Source organism: Zeus faber (genome assembly GCF_960531495.2).
Source record: "Zeus faber genome assembly, chromosome: 1".
Classification (NCBI taxonomy): Eukaryota; Metazoa; Chordata; class Actinopteri; order Zeiformes; family Zeidae; genus Zeus; species Zeus faber.
Genome location: NC_137193.1, coordinates 150,353 through 172,140, shown reverse-complemented (window position 1 = coordinate 172,140; position 21,788 = coordinate 150,353). Strand labels below are relative to the sequence as shown.

The 21,788-nt window shown below is 46.6% G+C and overlaps 1 protein-coding gene across 1 annotated transcript; it reads left to right on the top strand.

Moving 5' to 3' along the window:
- Window positions 1-3,934: 3,934 nt before the first annotated feature.
- rfx5 (regulatory factor X, 5) lies at window positions 3,935-19,796 on the top strand. Its single transcript, XM_080011389.1, has 10 exons — window positions 3,935-3,994; window positions 5,827-5,947; window positions 7,323-7,356; window positions 7,616-7,695; window positions 9,676-9,792; window positions 10,548-10,664; window positions 12,399-12,477; window positions 12,566-12,764; window positions 13,764-13,831; window positions 18,566-19,796. Exons 2-10 carry the CDS (start codon window positions 5,871-5,873, stop codon window positions 19,118-19,120), a joined length of 1,326 nt encoding a protein of 441 aa, XP_079867515.1. The 5' UTR covers window positions 3,935-3,994; window positions 5,827-5,870; the 3' UTR covers window positions 19,121-19,796.
- Window positions 19,797-21,788: the final 1,992 nt, after the last annotated feature.

Below are 21,788 nucleotides of genomic sequence, written 5' to 3'. Positions count from 1 at the left end.
GTAATCATTAAGTCCTGTGGTCCTTGGCTTCTTTGGGACTGGGTTGATGGTGGAGGATTTAGAGCAGGCTGGTACATGGCGTGTCTCCAGTAAGGTGTTGAAAATGTCTGTGAACACCGGAGATAGTTGATCTGCACAGTGCTTCGGGGTGGATAGAGAGATAGAGTCTGGCTGCTTTGCGGGGGTTCTGCCTCTTGAAGAACTTGTTGACGTCCCTCTCCAGGATCGAAAGAGTCCGTTGTTGGGGTGGTGAGGAACTTTCATGATCATGCTGCGTTCATAGGAATTTGAAAAAGTCAAAAAGAATGCTTTGTTCACGGGAAATCGGGAAACTGTAAGGGCTCTCTGGTTGAAAGTGCTCCAAAAGCAGGAAGCGATCCTGTGTTCAAAGAAACTCTGAAAACTTGAAAGTGATGCTGCGTTCACAGGAAATCGGAAAACTGTTGTTCGTGTTTGTGGCAGCTTCACCTACCACACGCCACCCAAGTGGCGTTTTCAGGGCCCTCTGGCAAAGAGATACAGAAGACGGGGGTTTTAAACACCAGTTTATTGTAGAGGGTTGGCCAGTTAGAAATTAGCCAGGAGCAGATAGAACATGTCATTATAGGGCTCCTATCCTGAGTGTGCATGGGGATGAGTGTTTTACCTGCTGCTCATTAGACCAACCAACGAGCAACAGATATGCAGTGACTCTGATTCCAATCATCTAGATCCAGTTCAGGTTGGCTGCTAACCCTAACACAGACCATCCCCACACCACATACCCCTAACACCAAACTGAGGCCAGGGAGAATACCTGGCTGAACCCCCCCCCCCCGAAAATACAGACTGGGTTCCCTTACCTTAAACAAACAAATGTCAAAAAAAGATTAACTGGTCCCCTTCCAGAGAACCTGGTTCCCCAGAACATCATGGTTGACCGGCTTCCTTCCCTAGAAAGACGATTCCGACTCCCTCCCTCTCTTTTGGAGAGTGGGACCTTGAGCTGCTGTCTTGTCTGTCACGGGATCTGCTTGGAGGGATGGCCTGGCTGCTGGGCTTCTGGATGGTCCCGGCAGTGGCTGCTGGGCGAAGAAGCTAGCTACCAGCGGTAGCCTGTGCACATGGCACCCGAGTGACGTTTTCAGGGCCCTCCGGCACAGGGCCACACAAGATGTGGGATTGTAAACACCAGTTGATTATAGAGAGTTGGCCAGTTGGAATTAGCCAGGGGCATATTGAACATGTCATGAGTCAAAAGGTATTGGTATTGGTGGTGGCGACCCCTAACAGGAGCAGCAGACAAAAGAAGAAGATATAGAACATGTCATTACAGGGCTCCTATCCTTAGTGTGTGTGGGGATGGGGGTTTTACCTGCTGCTCCTTAGATGAACCAACAAGCTCCGGGTCAGGTGTGGCTGCTCAACCCAGACCATCCCCATACCACAATGTTGTTTTCCCAACAACACAGATATTTTTTTATTTCAAGAGATGTTGAGTTTAGAGGAAAATATTTCAAAGGAAGCAGTAAAATGAAACTTCATTTTATTAAAATTATAAAGTGTTATTCAAATTGATGTTCTGCTTAATTGGTTGGGTATTCTTGTGCAATTTGTTCAATGAAAGCATGTTGGAAATAATTTATTTAATTTGTTTATTCAGTGTGCACAGGCTTTTCAATGTTTGGGGTCTATGTTAGCAGAATACCAATTAAAGCAGAAAGGCATAGGAACTGTACAGCTAATATGAACTTCAACATGTGTATTTATCACAAGTCAAATCATCATCACAATATTGAATGTTGGTCATCAAAGCTACGATTTTCCAGGTCAACGTTCTGCTTTAGGCTCTTTGAGAGTCACATTTCCGCTTGCCTGACAAACAATTCAAAAGGCTCTTCTTCCTGCAAGCCTTTCCACCAATCAGGAAACTGCATAATAGCATCAAAACCATTGATGGAGACATGACAGCTTTCCAAAAGTGAAGCCAAATGGGCGATTGTGATGCCTGGCCCTGGATTTAGCTAACGTCTCTCTGAATTGATACACCAACCACACTACTGTATATGCTGTGCCGTTACGGTTTAGTAGCCTGAGCCAGAGTGCTTTTAATAACGCACAGTCAAACCTGTGCCAACGCAAACTAGTGCTGAATGTTGACATCTGCTCAAGGCACTGCACTTTGTTGTTCATGTTGGGTGTTTTCACACTGAACAGTTCTGGAGACTCCCTGAGGGGAACTAGGAGCTGTGGGGTCCCCCGAGAAGGAAATACCGTCGAGGGCTTTTTTTCCCTTTTTTTTGTATTCACACTGTACTGGAACTCTGAAGTGACATCGGGCAACAGGGTTCTGCATGAGTTGCATGTGGTATTTACTCCGTAACTTTCACTTATTTCACCTCACCAGTACAGTAAAATCTGTTTTTGAACAAATTTGAGGAGAGAAACAAGCAATTCAGTTGCTGAATCTTTACTCATATTAGATCTACAAGACCAATCACGGGGTGCACGTTAACTCATTCTGTGAGAATCAGGAAATAAAATAAATGAAAAAAAATACATCTACAATAAAAATACAATCTTTTAGAGTATAGCACCGTGCACTTACATTATTGAAGGTTACTCTTGTGCCGGTTGGTCCCAGCTCTGGGAGCAAGGAGCTAAAAAAGTCGCTCAAAACAGAGTTCTAAGAACAACACACGTTCTTACTTCATGCATTGTGGACACAAAAAAGGGAGGGCTCCTCCAAAAAGCTCTTAAAACTAAAAAAGTTGAAAACAAAAAAGTTTCTGCGGTGTGAAAATTCCTGTTGTTGATGTTGTTTAAATTGTTGATGTTGTTATTGATGTTGTTGATCTTGTCCATGTTGCTAATAATGTTGATGTTTTTGTTGATGTTGGGTGAGGTTGATGTTGGTTGATGTTGCTGGTTGATATAGTTGATGTTGTTGTTGAACTTGTCGATGCTTTTATTGATGTTTTCGTTGATGTTGGTTGATATTGGTCGATGTTGTTGGAGCTAAAGCTGGACTTCTACTTTATAAATAAATCTGCTTTGTCTGTTAAATGGAAGCAAAGACTTTGTTGGCCCTGCTCTAGGGCTAGCCCTAACCGGTAGGGTTAGGGTTAGCCATCCATTTATTTACAAGTCCATCCTTCTTATCTTTGTTACATTCTCAGGACCTTTTCTTACTCTGTACCGTGTGCCTGGAATTGACTCCAAAAGGACCTGGAACCAAGGTTAGGGGGTGAACCCTAAACCTTTAGGACTTTTGGACCTGGAAATCATCAACATCCTGGAGATTGAGACTATTGGCACTTTAACCTTTAATATTATACATTATCATCTGTATTTGCTGTGTTGATCAGAATCCCTCCTGGTTCAATCAATCAATCAATAAAAACCTATTAATTCTATCTGCTATCTGCCATCATCGTCTGACCAGCGATGGACACTTATCACCTGGTCCCCGGGCGCTTCCACGTACGCTGCCCACTGCTCCTGCTGTGCCCCCGGAGGAAGGACAAGCCAGGATGGTTAAAAGCAGAGGAGCCATTTCACCAGCACCATCAAGCATGTGTTGTAGTGTGGTGTTTTGCGTGACGAATAAAGACTGTTTCTACTATTTATAATACTTATAGTATTCATATGCCATGATTTTGTTTCTAGTTTTGAGGTGATAATAATTAAATTTAATTGTATTTAATACATTATAATAAATAACATTAAGCGATGTAAAGTAATAAAAAATAGATATTATTTATCCTCAATGATTCACGAAACTGAATGTCACGGTCTTGTCGCTGGGCAGAACAGGAAATTCCAGCTAATCACAATAATCTTTGCATAAAAAAACAATTCTCCCTGGCCAATCAGATTGAAGGAGCCCCTCGTATCTAGGCAAACAGCAGCCCGCCGCCCAATAGGAAGAGACGCTGCTCTGTCGTCAGGCAGACATGACGAAGCCGGCCAATCACAAAAACATCTGAAGGGATTTTCGCTCCATCTGGCTCAGGTACTTTCTTTTCTTTTATAAAATGACGCCTGTAATGGAATATATTCATATATATCATTAAAATATACACATTAAATACTTTAAAGTGTCAAACCAAGCGGGAGTCCGTGTTTTAAAACAGCGTCCTCTTCCGTCACCCAGTCAAGCTAACAGTTAGCAGCTACAGCAGCACCTGGCTCCGGGCAAACACAGCTCCAGCAGCCTTCCGCAGAGCGCTGTCCCCGGCCGCTGGAGCGCAGCAGCATGCTAACGCTAATGCTAAGCGGCGTGCTAATGCTAATCGTAATGTTAAGCGGCGTTCTAATGCTAATGTTAATGTTATGCTGTGTGGTTAAAATGGAGCCACAGGGGAAGCAGCCCCAGCCAGACGGAGCTCCGTGTGGCTCAGCCCCGGAGGAGGGAGCTGCGTCCGGGGAGGTAGCTCCGTCCGGGGAGGGAGTTCCAGCCCCGGGTTGTGCCCCGGAACACAGGCTGCGTGCGGGCAGCGTCAGGGTGGAACACGCCGGGTCATGGGGGTTAATCACTGAACTGACTCTATGTCTCTGCTCCTCCTTTCTCCTTTCTGCTGATTCTCTCTCTCCTCCTATCTGCTCCTCCTTTCTCCCCCTTACTGATCCTCCTTTCTGCTCATCCTGCCTGCTCTCCCTTCCTCCTCCTCCGCTCCCCCTTTCTGCTCCTCCTCCTTTCTGCTCCTTCCTGATCCTCCTCTCTGCTCCTATCTGCTCCTCCTTCCTTATCCTCCTCTCTGCCCCTCCTTCCTCCTCCTCTTTGCTCCTCCTTCCTCCTCCCTGCTCCTCCTTCCCGCTCCTTCCTTTTCCTCCTCTCTCCTCTCTGCTGCTCCTCCTTCCTGCTCCTCATCCCTGCTCCTCCTTCCTCCTCCTCTCTGCTCCTCCTCCTGCCTGCTCCTCCTCTCTGCTCCTCCTTCCTGCGCCTCTTTCTTCCTAATTTCTGCTACTCCTCCTTCCTGCTCCTCTCTGCTCCTCCTTCCTGCTCCTCTCTGCTCCTCCTTCCTGCTCATCCTTTCTGCTCCTCCTCCCTCCTCCTTTCTGTTTCTCCTTCCTGTTCCTCCTTTCTGCTCCTCCTTTCTGCTCCTCCTCCTTTCTGCTCCCTATTCCTGCTCCTCCTATCTACACCTCCTCTCTGCTCCTCTTTTTTGCTCATCCTTTCTGCTCCTCCTCCCTCCTCCTTTCTGTTTCTCCTTCCTGTTCCTCCTTTCTGCTCCTCCTTTCTGCTCCTCCTCCTTTCTGCTCCCTATTCCTGCTCCTCCTATCTACACCTCCTCTCTGCTCCTCTTTTTTGCTCCTCCTTTCTGCTCCTCCTCCCTCCTCCTTTCTGTTTCTCCTTCCTGTTCCTCCTCTCTGCTCCACCTTTCTGCTCCCCCTCTTTTCTGCTCCTCCTCCTTTCTGCTCCCTCTTCCTGCTCCTCCTATCTACACCTCCTCTCTGCTTCTCCTTCCTGCTCCTCCTATCTACGCCCCTCTCTGGCCCTCCTCCTTCCTCCTCCTTTGTGCTTCTCTCTGCTCCTCCTCCTGTCTCTCTGCTCCTCCTTCTGTCTCTCTATCTTCCTTCCTCTGTTATTTCTCCCCCTCCTCTCTCCTCCTCTACTCTCCTCTGTAATTTCTCCTCTCGTCTTCTTCTCTCCTCCTCTCTGCTCCTCCTCTATACTCCTCCTTCCTCCTCTCTGCTCCACCTCCTCCTCCTCCTTTCTCTCTATCATCCTTCCTCTGTTATTTCTCCACTCTCTCTCCCTCCTCTCTCCTCCTCTACTCTACTCTGTAATTTCTCCTCTCGTCTTCTTCTCTCCTCCTCTTCTCTCCTCCTCTTCCTCTCCAGATGGCTGTTAGCGCTGGTTAGCAGGCCGCTAGCAGCAGTGTGTGATGTCGGAGTCGTTGGATCCAGCAGAGGGCGACACTGAGCCCAGCATGCTGCTGCAGAAACTCAGAAGCAACATCTCGTAAGATCCTGCATCCCTTATCTAACAATTACCTAACCACACTCACAACCCTCCCTCATCTTACTCATCAACCCTAACCTAACCCTAACGGTGGCACAGTGCATTGCACTGCTGCCTCACAGCAAGAGGGTCCTGGGTTCGATTCCCGCCTGGGGCTCTGTTGACACTGTGCTCCGGTGGGTTATCTCCCAAATAGGAGCATTTCTGTGTGGAGTTTGCATCTTCTCCCCGTGCTCACATGGGGTTTCCTCCACCTCACGTCAGTAAGGATCCCCACCAAAAACATGCACCATCATGGTCTGACCAGCGATGGACACTCATCACCAGGTCCCCGGGCGCGTCCACGTACGCTGCCCACTGCTCCTGGATGGGAGGGTTTCTCATTTCACCGGCCACCATCCAAAGTGTGTGCGTGCATGTGCTGTAGTGTGGTGTGCTATGTGGCTATTAAAGATTGTTGTTGTTCTTCTCTTCTAACCTAACCCTCCCTCATCCTACTCACCAACCCTAACCCTTCCTCATCTTACTCACCGACCCTAACCTAACCCTCCCTCATCCTTCTCACCAACCCTAACCCTCCCTCTTCTTATTCAACAACCCTAACCTAACCCTCCCTCATCTTACTCACTAACCCTTCCTCATCTTACTCACCAACCCTAACCTAACCCTCCCTCATCTTACTCACCAACCCCAACCTAACCCTCCCTCTTCTTACTCACCAACCCTAACCTAACCCTCCCTCATCTTACTCACCAACTCTAACCTAACGCTCCCTCTTCTTGATGGTTAGATAAGGGAGGGTTAGGGTTGGTGAGTAAGGTGAGGGAGAGTGAGGTTAGGTTGGTAGGTAAGCTCTCATCCAACCCTCCCTCATCTTACTCACCAACCCTAACCCCCCACTTTACATTAACTTACCCACTACATTAGCCTTAATGTGTTTATCCTGTCTTAGCATTAATATGTTTATCCAAGCATTTTTTTACTATTTATTATTTCAATATTACAATATTACAATATTTACATTACATTTAGCAGACGCTTTTATCCAAAGCCACTTACAATTATTCAAACACCGACGGACGCAGCCATCAGGAGCAATGAGGGGTTAAGTGTCTTGCTCAAGGACACTACAGCATGCTAGCAGGAGGAGCCTGGGATCCAACCAGCAACCTTTAGATTACTAGACGACCAGCTCTACCTCCTGAATAATGTTTCTCCTAGCATTAATGTGTTCATCCTGTCTTAGCATTAATGTGTTCATCCTAGCATTAATGTGTTCATTCTACCTTATCATTAATGCGTTCATCCTTTCCAAGCTTTAATGTGTTCATCCTGGTATTTATGTGTTCATCCTGTCTTTCTGTCATCCTGTCAGGAAGAGCGTTCAGGCCAAAGTGGACCAGATCCTGGTGAGGAAACTTCTTCATTAAACTCCATTCACAGCTAAGCTTTACTAACCGACATACAGCATGTGTTTACTGTGTACTTTAGTGTGTACTCGAATGTATATAATTTATAGAGTGTACTCGAATGTATATACTCTAGTGTGTACTCGAATCTATATACTCAAGCGTGTACTTGAATGTATTTACTCTAGCCTGTACTCTAATGTATATACTCTGTGTACTTTAGTGTGTGCTTTAATGTATGTACTGCTTTGTGTTCCAGCAAGATGTTCAGCGTTTCTCAGACAACGACAAACTTTACCTCTACCTCCAACTGCCAGGAGCCAACGCTGGAGAGAAGTGGTGAGAGACAGAGGGGGCGATGAGGTCACTTCTGCTATATGCAGAGGTCACTTCTTCTCTATGACGAGGTCACCTCTGCTCTTTGACGAGGTCACTTCAAGATTCAAGATTCGTCACATACATACTTTCATACATATATGCAGTGAAATGTAATGCAACGCACCCGGTGATTACACACATGTCCTAGGAAAAAAAATCTTTCTAAAAGACCAACTAACTGACTCCTAAAACGTAATACAGTAAGTCAAATACTTATAGAATAAAAATAAAAATATATAGAATAAAATAAAATACAATAAAATAAAATGAAATAAAATGGAATAGATAGAGGGAATATGCTTGTGTATATGGAATAGGCAATTATGTATATACACATATGTGCATTTAAAGTGGCATGTGAATTAAAGTGGCATGTGAATTAAAGTGGCATGTGAATGTGAATAGTGTGAGGTAGTGTTTGGGATGATACAGCACAGTATACAACAGTACGGCGCAGCAATACGGCATCACGAACAACGCTGAACAGTGACACAGTAACTTCACACACACTTCTGCTCTATGACGACGTCACTTCTGCTCTGTGACAAAGTCACCTCTGGTCTATGACAAGTTCACTTCTGCTCTTTGACGAGTTCACTTCTGCTCTATGACGAGGTCACTTCTGCTCTATGACGAGGTCACTTCTGCTCTATGACGAGGTCACTTCTGCTCTATGACGAGGTCACTTCTGCTCTATGACGAAGTCACCTCTGCTCTATGGCGAAGTCACCTCTGCTCTATGACAAGTTCACTTCTGCTATATGACGAGGTCACTTCTGCTCTATGACGAGGTCACTTCTGCTCTATGACGAGGTCACTTCTGCTCTATGACAAAGCCACCTCTGCTCTATGACGAGGTCACCTCTGCTCTCTGACGAGGTCACTTCTGCTCTCTGACGAGGTCACTTCTGCTCTTTGACGAGTTCACTTCTGCTCTGTGACGAGGTAACTTCTGCTCTATGACGAGGTAACTTCTGCTGTATGACGAGTCACTTCTGCTCTATGACGAGGTCACTTCTACTGTATGACAAGGTCATCTCTGCTCTATGACGAGGTCACTTCTGCTCTCTGACGAGGTCACTTCTGCTCTCTGACGAGGTCACATCTGCTGTACATTTACATTTACATTTAGTCATTTAGCAGACGCTTTTATCCAAAGCGACTTACAAGGGAGAATAACATTCAAGCTACATTGAGACAGAGATAAGTGTAACAACAACATTAGTGTAACAATAAATACTGCAAGGTGGTGCTAAGTAATTGTAGGTTAGGACAGGAGGTACTCACTGAAGAGCTGGGTCTTCAAGTGCTTCTTAAAGACAGAGGGAGGTCCCCGCTCTGGTCATTTTTGGCAGCACGTTCCACCAACGTGGAACTACAAATGAGAACAGCCTGGATTGCCGTGGCTGTATGGCCGGCAGAGCCAGGCGACGCTCATTTGATGAGCGCAGCATCCGGGGGGCAACATGTGCTTTTACAAGAGCATTATGAGGTCACTTCTGCTGTATGACGAAGTCACTTCTGCTGTATGACAAAGCCACCTCAAGGTCACTTCTGCTCTCTGACGTGGTCACTTCTGCTCTATTACGAGGTCACTTCTGCTGTACTACGGGGTCACTTCTGCTGTATTATGAGGTCACCTCTGCTCTATGACGAGGTCACCTCTGCTCTATGACGAAGTCACTTCTGCTGTATGACAAAGCCACCTCGAGGTCACTTCTGCTCTCTGACGAGGTCACTTCTGCTGTATTACGAGGTCACTTCTGCTGTATTACGAGGTCACTTCTACTCTATGACGAGGTCACCTCTGCTCTCCGCCACAACTAACTGGTACAGATACTGGATCTGCATATGGTTATCATGGTTTCCAGTAATATGTGTGTGTGTGTGTGTGTGTGTGTGTGTGTGTGTGTGTGTGTGTGTGTGTGTGTGTGTGCCCAGCGAGTACAGTTCCTTCAGCTCCTCTGATCAGCTGCACAGCTGCACATGGATCCGCAGCCACTTGGAGGAGCATCCAGACACCTGCCTGCCCAAGCAGGACGTTTACGAAACATACAGGTAAACAGGAAACATGCTGGGTAACAAACATATGGTAAACAACAACAAACTGGTACAATACACATACATACTCATAAACAACAACATACTGGTAAACTGTAAACAAACTGGTTAACAACAAAACAATGGTAAATAGTAAACTTACTGGTCAACTGTAAAAAAAAAAAAACGGTAAACAACATCAAACTGCTTAATAATAAACAGTGGTCAACAAACATTCTGTAAAAAACTAACAAAACAATAAACAAAAACAAACTGGTAAATTATAAACATACTGGTAAATAATAAAAAGTGATAAACAAACGTACTGGTAAACTGTAAACAAACTGGTAAATAATAAACAGTGATAAACAAACCTATTGGTAAACTGTAAACAAACTTGTATATAATAAACATGCAGGTAAACAAATATTTATTTTCTTTGTTGTTTTGTTTTTATTCTTCTCTGTTGGCTTCTCCCCCCCCCCCCCTTCCGCTCCATCTCCTCTTCCTCCTCTTCTGCTTCTCCTTCTCCTCCTCCTCCTCTTCCTCCCTTTCCTCCTTCTCCCTCCTCTTCTTCCTCCCCTTCTCCTCTGCTTCTCCTCCCCCTTCTCCTCTCCCTCCTCCTCCTCTCCATCTCCTCCTCCTCTTTCTCCTCTCCCTACTCTTCCTCCTCCTCCTCCTCCGCCTCTCCATCTCTTCTCCTCCTCCCTATCCTCTCCTCCTCCTCCTCTCTGTCTCCTCCTCCTCTACCTCCTACTCTCCCCCCCCTCCAGGCGGTACTGTGAGAACCTTCACCACCGGCCGCTCAGCGCCGCCAACTTTGGGAAAATCATCCACGACATTTTCCCAAATATCAAAGCTCGCCGCCTGGGTGGACGGGGCCAGTCCAAATATCCTTCACCTCACTTCCTGCTCAGCCCGGTCACTTTCTGCTCAGCGAAGTCACTCCCTGCTCAGCAAAATAATTTCCTGTTCAGCAAAGTCGCTTCCTGCTCAGCGAAGTCATTTCCTGCTCGGTTAAGTCACTTTCTGCTCAGTGAAGTCACTTCCTGCTCAGCTAAGACACTTCCTGCTCAGCAGAGTAATTTACTGTTCAGCAAAGTCGCTTCCTGCTCAGCGAAGTCATTTCCTGCTCAGTTAAGTCATTTCCTGCTCAGTTAAGTCACTTCCTGCTCAGTGAAGTCACTTTCTGCTCAGTGAAGTCACTTTCTGCTCAGTGAAGTCACTTTCTGCTCAGTGAAGTCACTTCCTGCTCAGCTAAGACACTTCCTGCTCCGCAAAGTCACTTCCTACTTACAGAAGTCACTTCCTGATTAGCGGGGTCATTTTCTGCTCAGCGAAGTCAATTCCTACTTACAGAGGTCACCTTCTGATTAGCGTGGTCACTTCCTGCTCTGTGAGGTCATTTTCTACTTAGAGAGGTAATTTCTGGATTAGCAAAGGTCACTTCCTACTTCAAGAGGTCACTTCCTGTTCAATGAGGTCCCTTCCTGTTCAGCTAAGTCCCTTCCTTGCTCTGCAAAGTCACTACCTGCTCTGCAAAGTCACTTCCTAATTAGAGAGGTCACTTCCTGTTCAGCCAGGTCACTTCCTACTCAGAGAGGTCACCTTCTGATTAGCGAGGTCACTTCCTGCTCTGTGAGGTCATTTTCTATTTAGAGAGGTAATTTCCTGATTAGCAAGGTCACTTCCTGTTCAACAAGGTTACTTCCTGCTCAGTGAGGTCACTTCCTACTTAAAGAAGTCACTTCCTGATTAGCGAGGTCACTTCCTGCTCTGTGTGGCCACATCCTTCTTATGTGGTCACTTTCTAATCAGAGAGGCAAATTCCTGATTAGCAAGGTCACTACCTGACCAGCGAGGTCACTTTGTACTTACAGAGGTCACTTCCTGATCAGCGAGGTCACTTCCTACTTTGAGAGGTCACTTCCCACCCTGTGAGGTCACTTCCTACTTACAGAGGTCACTTCCTGATTAGCGAGGTCATTTTCTGCTCAGCGAAGTCAATTCCTACTTACAGAGGTCACCTTCTGATTAGCGTGGTCACTTCCTGCTCTGTGAGGTCATTTTCTACTTAGAGAGGTAATTTCTGGATTAGCAAAGGTCACTTCCTACTTCAAGAGGTCCCTTCCTGTTCAGCTAAGTCCCTTCCTTGCTCTGCAAAGTCACTACCTGCTCTGCAAAGTCACTTCCTACTTAGAGAGGTCACTTCCTGTTCAGCCAGGTCACTTCCTACTCAGAGAGGTCACCTTCTGATAAGCAAGGTCACTTCCTGCTCTGTGAGGTCATTTTCTATTTAGAGAGGTCATTTCCTGATTAGCAAGGTCACTTCCTGTTCAACAAGGTTACTTCCTGCTCAGTGAGGTCACTTTCTACTCAGAGAGGCCACTTCCTGATTAGCAAGTTCACTACCTGACCAGCGAGGTCACTTTGTACTTACAGAGGTCACTTCCTGATCAGCGAGGTCACTTCCTACTTTGAGAGGTCACTTCCCGCCCTGTGAGGTCACTTCCTGCTCTGTGTGGTCACTAGCTCAGAGTAGAGCTTCCCACATTTGACCTTTTACCCTGTATGATATTTAACCCCATGTGTGCTTATGACCTTTAACCCCGGGGGGGCGCTACGTACTGCTACAGCGGGATCCGCAGGAAGACAGTGCTCAACATGCCACTGCTGCCCCAACTGGACCTGAAGAACGACCCGGTGGGTTCTTCACCTTCATCTTCATCTGCCTCTGTAGTTCATCAGACTATAGATATCAGTTTCCTGATCTGAAACACGCCCCCTGCAGGCGGAGCTAACAGAGCTGGTCCAGACCTACAAACAGGAAGTGACGGAGGCAGCGTGCCAGCTGATCTGTGATTGGGCGCAGAAGATCCTGAAGCGCTCCTTCGACACCGTGGTGGAGATCGCTCGCTTCCTGGTGCAGGAGCACATCGTCAACCCCCGCTGCAGCCAGGCAGAACTGGTGACCTCAGCCGCGCTTGCTGGTCAGTTTTAGGGGATACAGACGGTACAAGGGGGCACCAAAGTGGGAAGTGGGATACTAGGGGGTACCCGGGGATACTCAGGGGTACTAGGGGGAAGAGGGATCCAGGGGGATACAGACAGTACTAGGGGGCAGCAGGGGACACTAGGGGACACTAGGGGGCACTAGGGGGCAGAGGGTTTCAGGAAGATACAGACCATACTAGGGGGCACCTGGGGACACTAGGGGGTACTAGAGGGTCCAAGGGTGTCCAAGGGGGTACTAGGGGGTATTGGGTGTACTAGGGCCAAGGGGTTTCAGGAGGATACAGACAGTACTAGGGGGCACCAGGAGACACTTAGGGCACTAAGGGCTACTTGGGGCTACTTTGGGGTACTAGAGGGCACTAGGGAGTACTACGTGGTAGAGGGTTTCAGGGGGATACAGACAGTACTCGGGGGCACCAGGGGACAGTAGAGGTCACAAGGGGGTAGAGGGTTTCAGGAGGGTGCAGACAATACTTAGGGGCATCAGGGGACATTAGTGGGTACTAGGGGGTTCTAGGGGGCACTAGGGGGTACTAAGGGGCAGAGGGTTTCAGGATCATACAGATAGTACTAGGGGGCACCAGGGATCACTAGGGCTCACTAGGGCTCACTAGGTTGCAGAGGGTTTCAGGAGGATACAAAGGATACTCGGGAGCATCAGGTGACATGAGTGGGTACTGGGGGGTTCTAGGGGACACAAGGGGGTACTAGGGGCCAGAGGGTTTCAGAGGGAATTAGGGGGACAGAGTACTGGGGGGCACCAGGAGACAATAAGGGGCACTGGGGGCTAAAAGGGGATACTAGGGGGCACTATGGGGTACTAGGTGGCAGAGGGTTTCAGGAAGATACAGACAGTTCTAAGGGGCATTAGGGGATACTAGGGGGTTCTAGGGGGCACTGGGTTTCAGGATGTTTCAGAGTATCACAGTCTGAGAAAGTTTAAACTTTCTCTTTCTCTCTCTCTTTCTCTCCAGCAGGTCCTGTGAAGCCTCATAAAGTGATAAAACGAGCAGAGACTGAAACTGCTGCAACAGAGCTAAAGGTACATACGCTAGTACTACTACAAGTACTGCTTCTACTAGTAGGACTGCTACTTCAAACTATTTAATCATTGAATTTGAATAAAGATGAAACTAAACAAATTAAACTTTTCATAATTTCAATGTTAAATGGATTTAGCAATACTTCTTACCTGAGCCTAAAGTGGCTGCCTGGGCATGCCTTTGGCATTATTTAAAGCTTCCATACAATATAATAGATGAATATACTTTGTATATAGAAAGAAAAATACAAAAAATAATTTCAATTTCAATTATTTTACTGGAAAAACAATAAGAACAAACAGATCAAAAGACAAAGAATGAAAAAAGGGTGTATGGTCGTATGGTAGTATGGTAGTGGAGTTTTATTGTGTATGGCTGTATGGTAGTGTGGTAGTATGGTAGTGTGGCAGTATGGTTCTATGGTAGTGTGGTTCTATGGTAGTATGGTGTATGGTTGTGTGGCAGTATGGTTGTGTGGTAGTATGGTGTATGGTTGTATGGTAGTGTGGCAGTATGATGTATTGTAGCATGGTTGTATGGTAGTGTGGCAGTATGGTTTTTGCCAATATAGTTGTATGGTAGTGTGGTAGTATGATGTATGGTTGTATGGTAGTGTGGTAGTATGGTGTATGGCAGTATAGTTGTGTGGTAGTATGGTGTATGGTAGTGTGGTGTATGGCAGTATGGTTCTATGATAGTGTGGCAGTATCAATAACAACAAAACATACTATACAACAGCAACATACTACAAAACAACAGCATTCTATACAGCAACTGGCAAATCAGAACACAACGGGACATTTTAACTAATGCACTTTTTTTTTTACAAAGCTATGTTAATATTTATAGTTTGAATTGTGTTTTCTTCAAGTATGTTTTCCTTGCACTGCATTCTCTGTCTGGTTGTAAGATTAAATAATGTAATGCTATTTAAAATTACTTTTAGGAGGATTTAAATCTATATTTAATACAACACAGTCAATTAATTCAATTATATAATTATAGGACCCAGAATCGCGATTGTGGCGCCTCCCCTTGCGGCTGCCTGCGCGAGCACCTTGTGTCGATTACGCACATTTTGGTATTTTTTTGTATTTATACAGCTTATTGTGCGTAATCACCGGGTGTCATGACATTTCACTGCATATATGTATGAACGTATGTATATGTATGTGACAAATAATCTCTTGAACTTGAACTTGAACTTGGTTGTGCGGTAGTATGGTGTTTTGCAGTATAGTTGTGTGGTAGTATGGTAGAATGGTGTATGGTAGTATGGAAGTGTGGTTCTATGGTAGTATGGTGTAAGGTGTATGGCAGTATAGTTGTATGTTTGTGTGGCAATATGGTTGTGTGGTAGTATGGTTGTATGGTAGTGTGGCAGTATGGTTGTGTGGTAGTTTGGTGTATTGTAGCATGGTTGTATGGTTGTGTGGTAGTATGGTTTTTGGCAGTATAGTTATATGGTTGTATGGTAGTGTGGTAGTATGGTGTTTGGCAGAATGGTGTATGGTAGTGTGGTTTATGGTTGTGTGGTAGTATGGTGTTTTGCAGTATAGTTGTGTGGTAGTATGGTAGAATGGTGTATGGTTCTATGGTTGTATGGCAGTATAGTTGTATGGTAGTATGGTGTAAGGTGTATGGCAATATGGTTGTGTGGTAGTATGGTGTATGGCAGTATAGTGTATGGCAGTGTGGTAGTATGGTGAACGGCAGTATAGTTGTATGGTAGTGTGGCAGTATGGTTGTGTGGTGGTACGGTGTATGGTAGTATGGTTGTGTGGTAGTATGATAGTATGGTTGTGTGGTAGTATGGTGTATGGTTGTGTGTTTTATGGCAGTGTGGCAATATGGTGTATGGCAGTATGGTGTATGGCAGTATAGTTGTATGATAGTGTGGTGTTTGGCAGTATGGTGTATGTTAGTGTGGTTGTATGGTAGTATGGTATATGGCAGTATAGTTGTATGGTAGTATGGTGTACGGTAGTATACTGTAGTTGTTTCGTAGTGTGGCGGTATGGTTGTGTGGTAGTGTGGTGTTTGGCAGTATGGTGTATGTTAGTGTGGTTGTATGGTTCTATGGTAGTATGGTATATGGCATTATGGTTGTATGGTATTATTACATTACATTTCATTTAGCAGACGCTTTTATCCAAAGCGACTTACAATTATTCAAACAGCGATGGACGCAGCCATCAGGAGCAATTAGGGGTTAAGTGTCTTGCTCAAGGACACTACAGCATGCTAGCAGGAGGAGCCTGGGATCCAACCAGCAACCTTTAGATCACTAGACCACCAGCTCTACCGCTTGAGCGGTAGAGCTGGTGTGGCAGTATGCTAGTGTGGCAGTATGATTGTGTGGTTGTATGGTAGTATAGTTGTATGGTAGTGTGGCAGTATGGTTGTGTGGTAGTTTGGTGTACGGTAGTATACTGTAGTTGTTTTGTAGTGTGGCGGTATGGTTGTGTGGTAGTATGGTGTATGGCAGTATGGTAGTATGGTGTATGATAGTATAGTTGTATGGTAGTGTGGCAGTATGGTTGTGTGGTAGTATGGTGTTTTGCAGTATAGTTGTGTGGTAGTATGGTAGAATGGTGTATCGTTCTATGGTTGTATGGCAGTATGGTTGTATGGTGGTACGGTGTATGGTTGTGTGTTTTATGGCAGTGTGGCAGTAATGTGTATGGTAGTATGGTGTATGATAGTATAGTTGTATGGTAGTGTGGCAGTATGGTTGTGTGGTAGTATGGTGTATGGCAGTATAGTTGTGTGGTAGTATGGTATATGGCAGTATAGTTGTGTGGTTGTATGGTAGTATTGGGTATGATAGTATAGTTGTATGGTAGTGTGGCAGTATGGTTGTGTGGTAGAATGGTGTATGGTAGTATGGAAGTGTGGTTCTATGGTAGTATGGTGTAAGGTGTATGGCAGTATAGTTGTATGTTTGTGTGGCAATATGGTTGTGTGGTAGTATGGTTGTATGGTAGTGTGGCAGTATGGTTGTGTGGTAGTTTGGTGTATTGTAGCATGGTTGTATGGTTGTGTGGTAGTATGGTGTTTCGCAGTATAGTTGTGTGGTAGTATGGTAGAATGGTGTATGGTTCTATGGTTGTATGGCAGTATAGTTGTATGGTAGTATGGTGTAAGGTGTATGGCAATATGGTTGTGTGGTAGTATGGTGAACGGCAGTATAGTTGTATGGTAGTGTGGCAGTATGGTTGTGTGGTGGTACAGTGTATGGTTGTGTGTTTTATGGCAGTGTGGCAATATGGTGTATGGCAGTATGGTGTATGGCAGTATAGTTGTATGATAGTGTGGTGTTTGGCAGTATGGTGTATGTTAGTGTGGTTGTATGGTAGTATGGTATATGGCAGTATGGTTGTATGGTATTATGGTGTAAGGCAGTATAGTTGTATGGTAGTATGGTGTACGGTAGTATACTGTAGTTGTTTCGTAGTGTGGCGGTATGGTTGTGTGGTAGTGTGGTGTTTGGCAGTATGGTGTATGTTAGTGTGGTTGTATGGTTCTATGGTAGTATGGTATATGGCATTATGGTTGTATGGTATTATTACATTACATTTCATTTAGCAGACGCTTTTATCCAAAGCGACTTACAATTATTCAAACAGCGACGGACGCAGCCATCAGGAGCAATTAGGGGTTAAGTGTCTTGCTCAAGGACACTACAGCATGCTAGCAGGAGGAGCCTGGAATCGAACCAGCAACCTTTAGATCACTAGACCACCAGCTCTACCGCTTGAGCGGTAGAGCTGGTGTGGCAGTATGCTAGTGTGGCAGTATGATTGTGTGGTTGTATGGTAGTATAGTTGTATGGTAGTGTGGCAGTATGGTTGTGTGGTAGTATGGTGTACGGTAGTATACTGTAGTTGTTTTGTAGTGTGGTGGTATGGTTGTGTGGTAGTATGGTGTATGGTAGTATGGTGTATGATAGTATAGTTGTATGGTAGTGTGGCAGTGTGGTTGTGTGGTAGTATGGTGTATGGCAGTATAGTTGTGTGGTAGTATGGTATATGGCAGTATAGTTGTGTGGTTGTATGGTAGTATTGGGTATGATAGTATAGTTGTATGGTAGTGTGGCAGTATGGTTGTGTGGTAGTATGGTGTATGGTAGTGTGCTGTAGTTGTTTGGTAGTGTGGCAGTGTGGTTGTGTGGTGGTATGGTAGTATGATGTGTGATGTATCCTTCTTTGTCTCCTTATTTTTCTTCTTCTTTGACGTAGCATGACATAGCATTATGTAGCACGATGAAGCATTATGTAGCATTATGTAGTATTTTGTAGCGGTAGTATTATGTAGCGGAGGTAGAGCTGGTGGTCTAGTAATCTAAAGGTTACTGGTTAGATTCCCAGGCTCCTCCTGCTAGCATGCTGTAGTGTCCTTGAGCAAGACACTTAACCCCTCATTGCTCCTGATGGCTGCGTCCGTCGGTGTTTGAATAATTGTAAGTCGCTTTGGATAAAAGCGTCTGCTAAATGAAATGTAATGTCATGTAATTATGTAGCATAACATAGCCCTATGTAGCAAGACGTAACATGGTGTAGCACTATTTAGCATTATGTAGCACTTTGTAGCATTTTATAGCAGTGTGTAGCACCATGTAGCATGATGAACGGATGATCGCTATTATTATCACTACTAGTGATATCAATAGTAGTGAAAACCTTTCCCTCCCCAAAATGGCTGCCTGAAGCTGACCTCTGACCTTTCCACAGGTGGAGGCTCTTATCAAGCACTTACCCAGAATCCTCCCCAGGAGCTCTGTCCCGGACCACGGGCAACTCTCCGTGCGCTCCTCACCCACCACCTCTGGGGTAGGAGGGGCTCCTGCCCCGGGGGTCAAGGTCATCGCAATGACAGCGTTACCGCAGCAACAGGGGGGGGCGGTGCCCGTGATGATCCTGTCTCCCCCCAAGCCCCCGGCCACGCCCACCTCCGTGGTCCAGAGGGCCAACGGAAACAAGCGCCCCCTGGAGGTGGCGGCAGGAAGTTCCGTACCTGGCGGCACGCCACTCAAACGAAAACGAGGCCGACCGAGGAAGCCCTGCCCTGAGGACGAAGCCCCACCCCCTCCCCCCTCCAGGGTGAGCGGGGGCGTGATCCAGAAAGCATCCTCCTCCTCCACCACCTCCACAGGCCGGCCGCAGGGGGCGTGGCCCGGAGAGCAGAGCGGTGGGGCAGTCTGGACCGGCAAGGTGGAAGTGATCCAGCGGGCGCCCCCCCACCACCACCACCCTGCTCCTCCACCAAGACCCTCCCCAACCTGCTAACGTTAGCAAGCGGCTAATGCTACATGCTAATGATCAAAGTGTTAGCATAGCTTAGCTTTAGCGTTACCGGGAACCGCTCGCCAAAGTTCTCAGTTCATTGGTGGAAATTCCAGGATTCATGAAGCCACGCCCCTTCCACCCTGACCTCCCATCGGCTGTTGCCAGGACACCGCTGTTAGCATCTGTTACTGTTTCTCCTCCTCTTCACCCTCCATCGCTGAACTGAAGCACTTAGCTTTGCTGGTTAGCTTTGCTCGTGTGTGTGTGTGTGTGTGTGTGTGTGTGTGTGTGTGTGTGTGTGTGTGTTTCAGCTGCGTCACCTTGTAGCGCCGTCACCACCGTCCAACATTAGCCTAGCTGGTTCCGCTAACAGCGCTAGCTGGTTCCCCTGCAACAGGAAGTAGGAAGATGTTCATGGATCAGATCAAAGGTTTGAGAATATGTCACTTTGTACAAAGTATTTATGATTCTGATTCCTAACCCAGAACAATGTGAAAAGGAGGGAAATGGATCAGAGTGGATCAATGATCCGATCATCACATTCATCTGATCTTGATCTGATCAATGTGATGATCAGATCATTGATAGCTTTGTTTCTCAGTTTTAACAGTTCAAGTGTAAAGGCAGAGAAGGTCAGAGAGAGAGGGAGCGAGACAGAAAGAGGGATGGCGACGAGGAGGGAGGCCAGGAGGGAGAGAGAAGGAGGGAGGCAGGAAGGGAGGGAGACAGTATGGGGGCGGGACTGAGGGGGGGGGGGCATGAAGGGAGAGAGAGGGAGGGAGGGAGAAAGAGAGAAGAAGGAGAGGGAGGGTGGGGAGAGGGAAGGAGGGGGGGAGAGAGGTAACTATTCACTGTGGAGCTGCGATGCTCAAAAACAGAAACGGGTCAAAGAATGTGAGATGGAGATGCGGGTAGTGTCACTTCCTGTGACATCACTTCCTGTGACGCCACTTCCTGTGACGCGTCTTCCTGTGATCCTTTCATTTCATCCATTTGAGTCTCAGTTTGTGTTTCTCTGTTTTTACTCAAATTTAATAAAATGTTAAAATCCTGAATGAATCCGTTGAGTTTGTCTCCAAAATGTTTAGAAACCAATCAGAGAGCATGTTCCAGATCCTCCAATCGGAGAGCAGCTTCAAGATCCTCCAATCAGAGAGTAGCTTCAAGATCCTCCAATCAGAGAGTGTCTTCCAGATCGTCCAATCAGAGGGCATCTTCCAGATCGTCCAGTCAGAAGGCATCTTCCAGATCCTCCAATCAGAGGGCATCTTTCAGCGACTTCCTGTCTCCTTATCCAAGTGGCTTCCTGTCTCCTAATCGAGGCTCCCTCCTGTCTCCTTATCCAGGTTACTTCCTGTCTCCTTATCCAGGCTACTTCCTGTCTCCTTATCTAGAATACTTCCTGTCTCCTTATCCAGACGACTTCCTGTCTCCTGATCCAGGCAACTTCCTTTCTCCTTATCCAGGCGCTTTCCTGACTCCTTGTCCAGGCTATTTGCGTGTCCTTCCATCAAGGCGTGTCCTTCCATCAGGGCGTGTCCTTCTGTCAGGGCGTGTCCGTCCATCAAGACGTGTCCTTCCATCAAGGCGTGTCCGTCCATCAAGGCGTGTCCTTCGATCAAGGCGTGTTCGTCCTTCAAGGCGTATCCGTCCATCAAGGCGTGTCCGTCCATCAAGGCGTGTCCTTCCATCAAGGCGTGTCCGTCCATCAAGGCGTGTCCTTCCATCAAGACGTGTTCGTCCTTCAAGGCGTGTCCGTCCATCAAGGCGTGTCCGTCCATCAAGGCGTGTCCTTCCATCAAGGCGTGTCCGTCCATCAAGGCGTGTCCTTCCATCAAGGTGTGTTCGTCCATCAAGGCGTGTCTCCCCGGTACGTCCCCTCCTCACCGACACCTCCCCTCCTTCCCCGCACCTCTGCTCCTCCCCAACACTTCTCCGCCTCCCCGGGACCTCCCCGGCACCTCTCCTCCTCCCGTACACTTCTCCTCCTCCCTTGCACCTCCCCTCCTCCTCTGCACCTCTGCTCCTCCCTGGCATCTCTCCTTCTCCCCAACACTTCTCCTCCTCCCCGGCACTGCCCCTTCTCATCGGCACCTCCCCTCCTCCCCGGTCCCAGAGTTTGCACTGCGTGAAGAATCACAACACTGGTACTTTCATCCTCCTCAATTTTGTCACTTTGAACTTTCATTTTTTTGGCATTCAGGGTTTTTATCGGTGTGTGGTTCAAATTTATTTTATGTTCCTTCAGAGTCTTTTCATCCAGTTCAATTTCTTCAAAGTGGCCATCATCACACTTCTCAATGAGCGCTGCCAGGTGGTCAGTCATGGTCGTGTTAGCAGGCACGCCGTCTCGATTGTACCAAAAGACTATTCTCGTAGAACTTATCATAAACTTTGATACAAAGTTATCTAGATCAACAATATTGGGTTATTGCATGAAAATGTTCACAATTCAAGGACTAAACAAAAACTTTCAACTGGAGAGGCTGATTAAGGATTATATCTGTGCCTCCCTCCCCCGCACCTTGGACCCGTTGCAGTTCGCGTACCGACAGAACAGATCCACAGATGACGCGGTCTCCCAGGTACTGCACACCACGCTCACGCACCTGGATGGCCAGAAGGGGGCCTATGTGAGAATGCTGTTCATCGATTACCGTTCAGCTTT

Excerpts from the sequence above, each read along its gene's own strand:
- rfx5 (XM_080011389.1), top strand. The coding sequence starts at position 5,871 with ATGTCGGAGTCGTTGGATCCAGCAGAGGGCGACACTGAGCCCAGCATG. Across the intron at positions 7,357-7,615 it reads CCAAAGTGGACCAGATCCTG|CAAGATGTTCAGCGTTTCTC; the intron begins GTGAGGAAACTT and ends TTTGTGTTCCAG. Across the intron at positions 7,696-9,675 it reads GCCAACGCTGGAGAGAAGTG|CGAGTACAGTTCCTTCAGCT; the intron begins GTGAGAGACAGA and ends GTGTGTGCCCAG.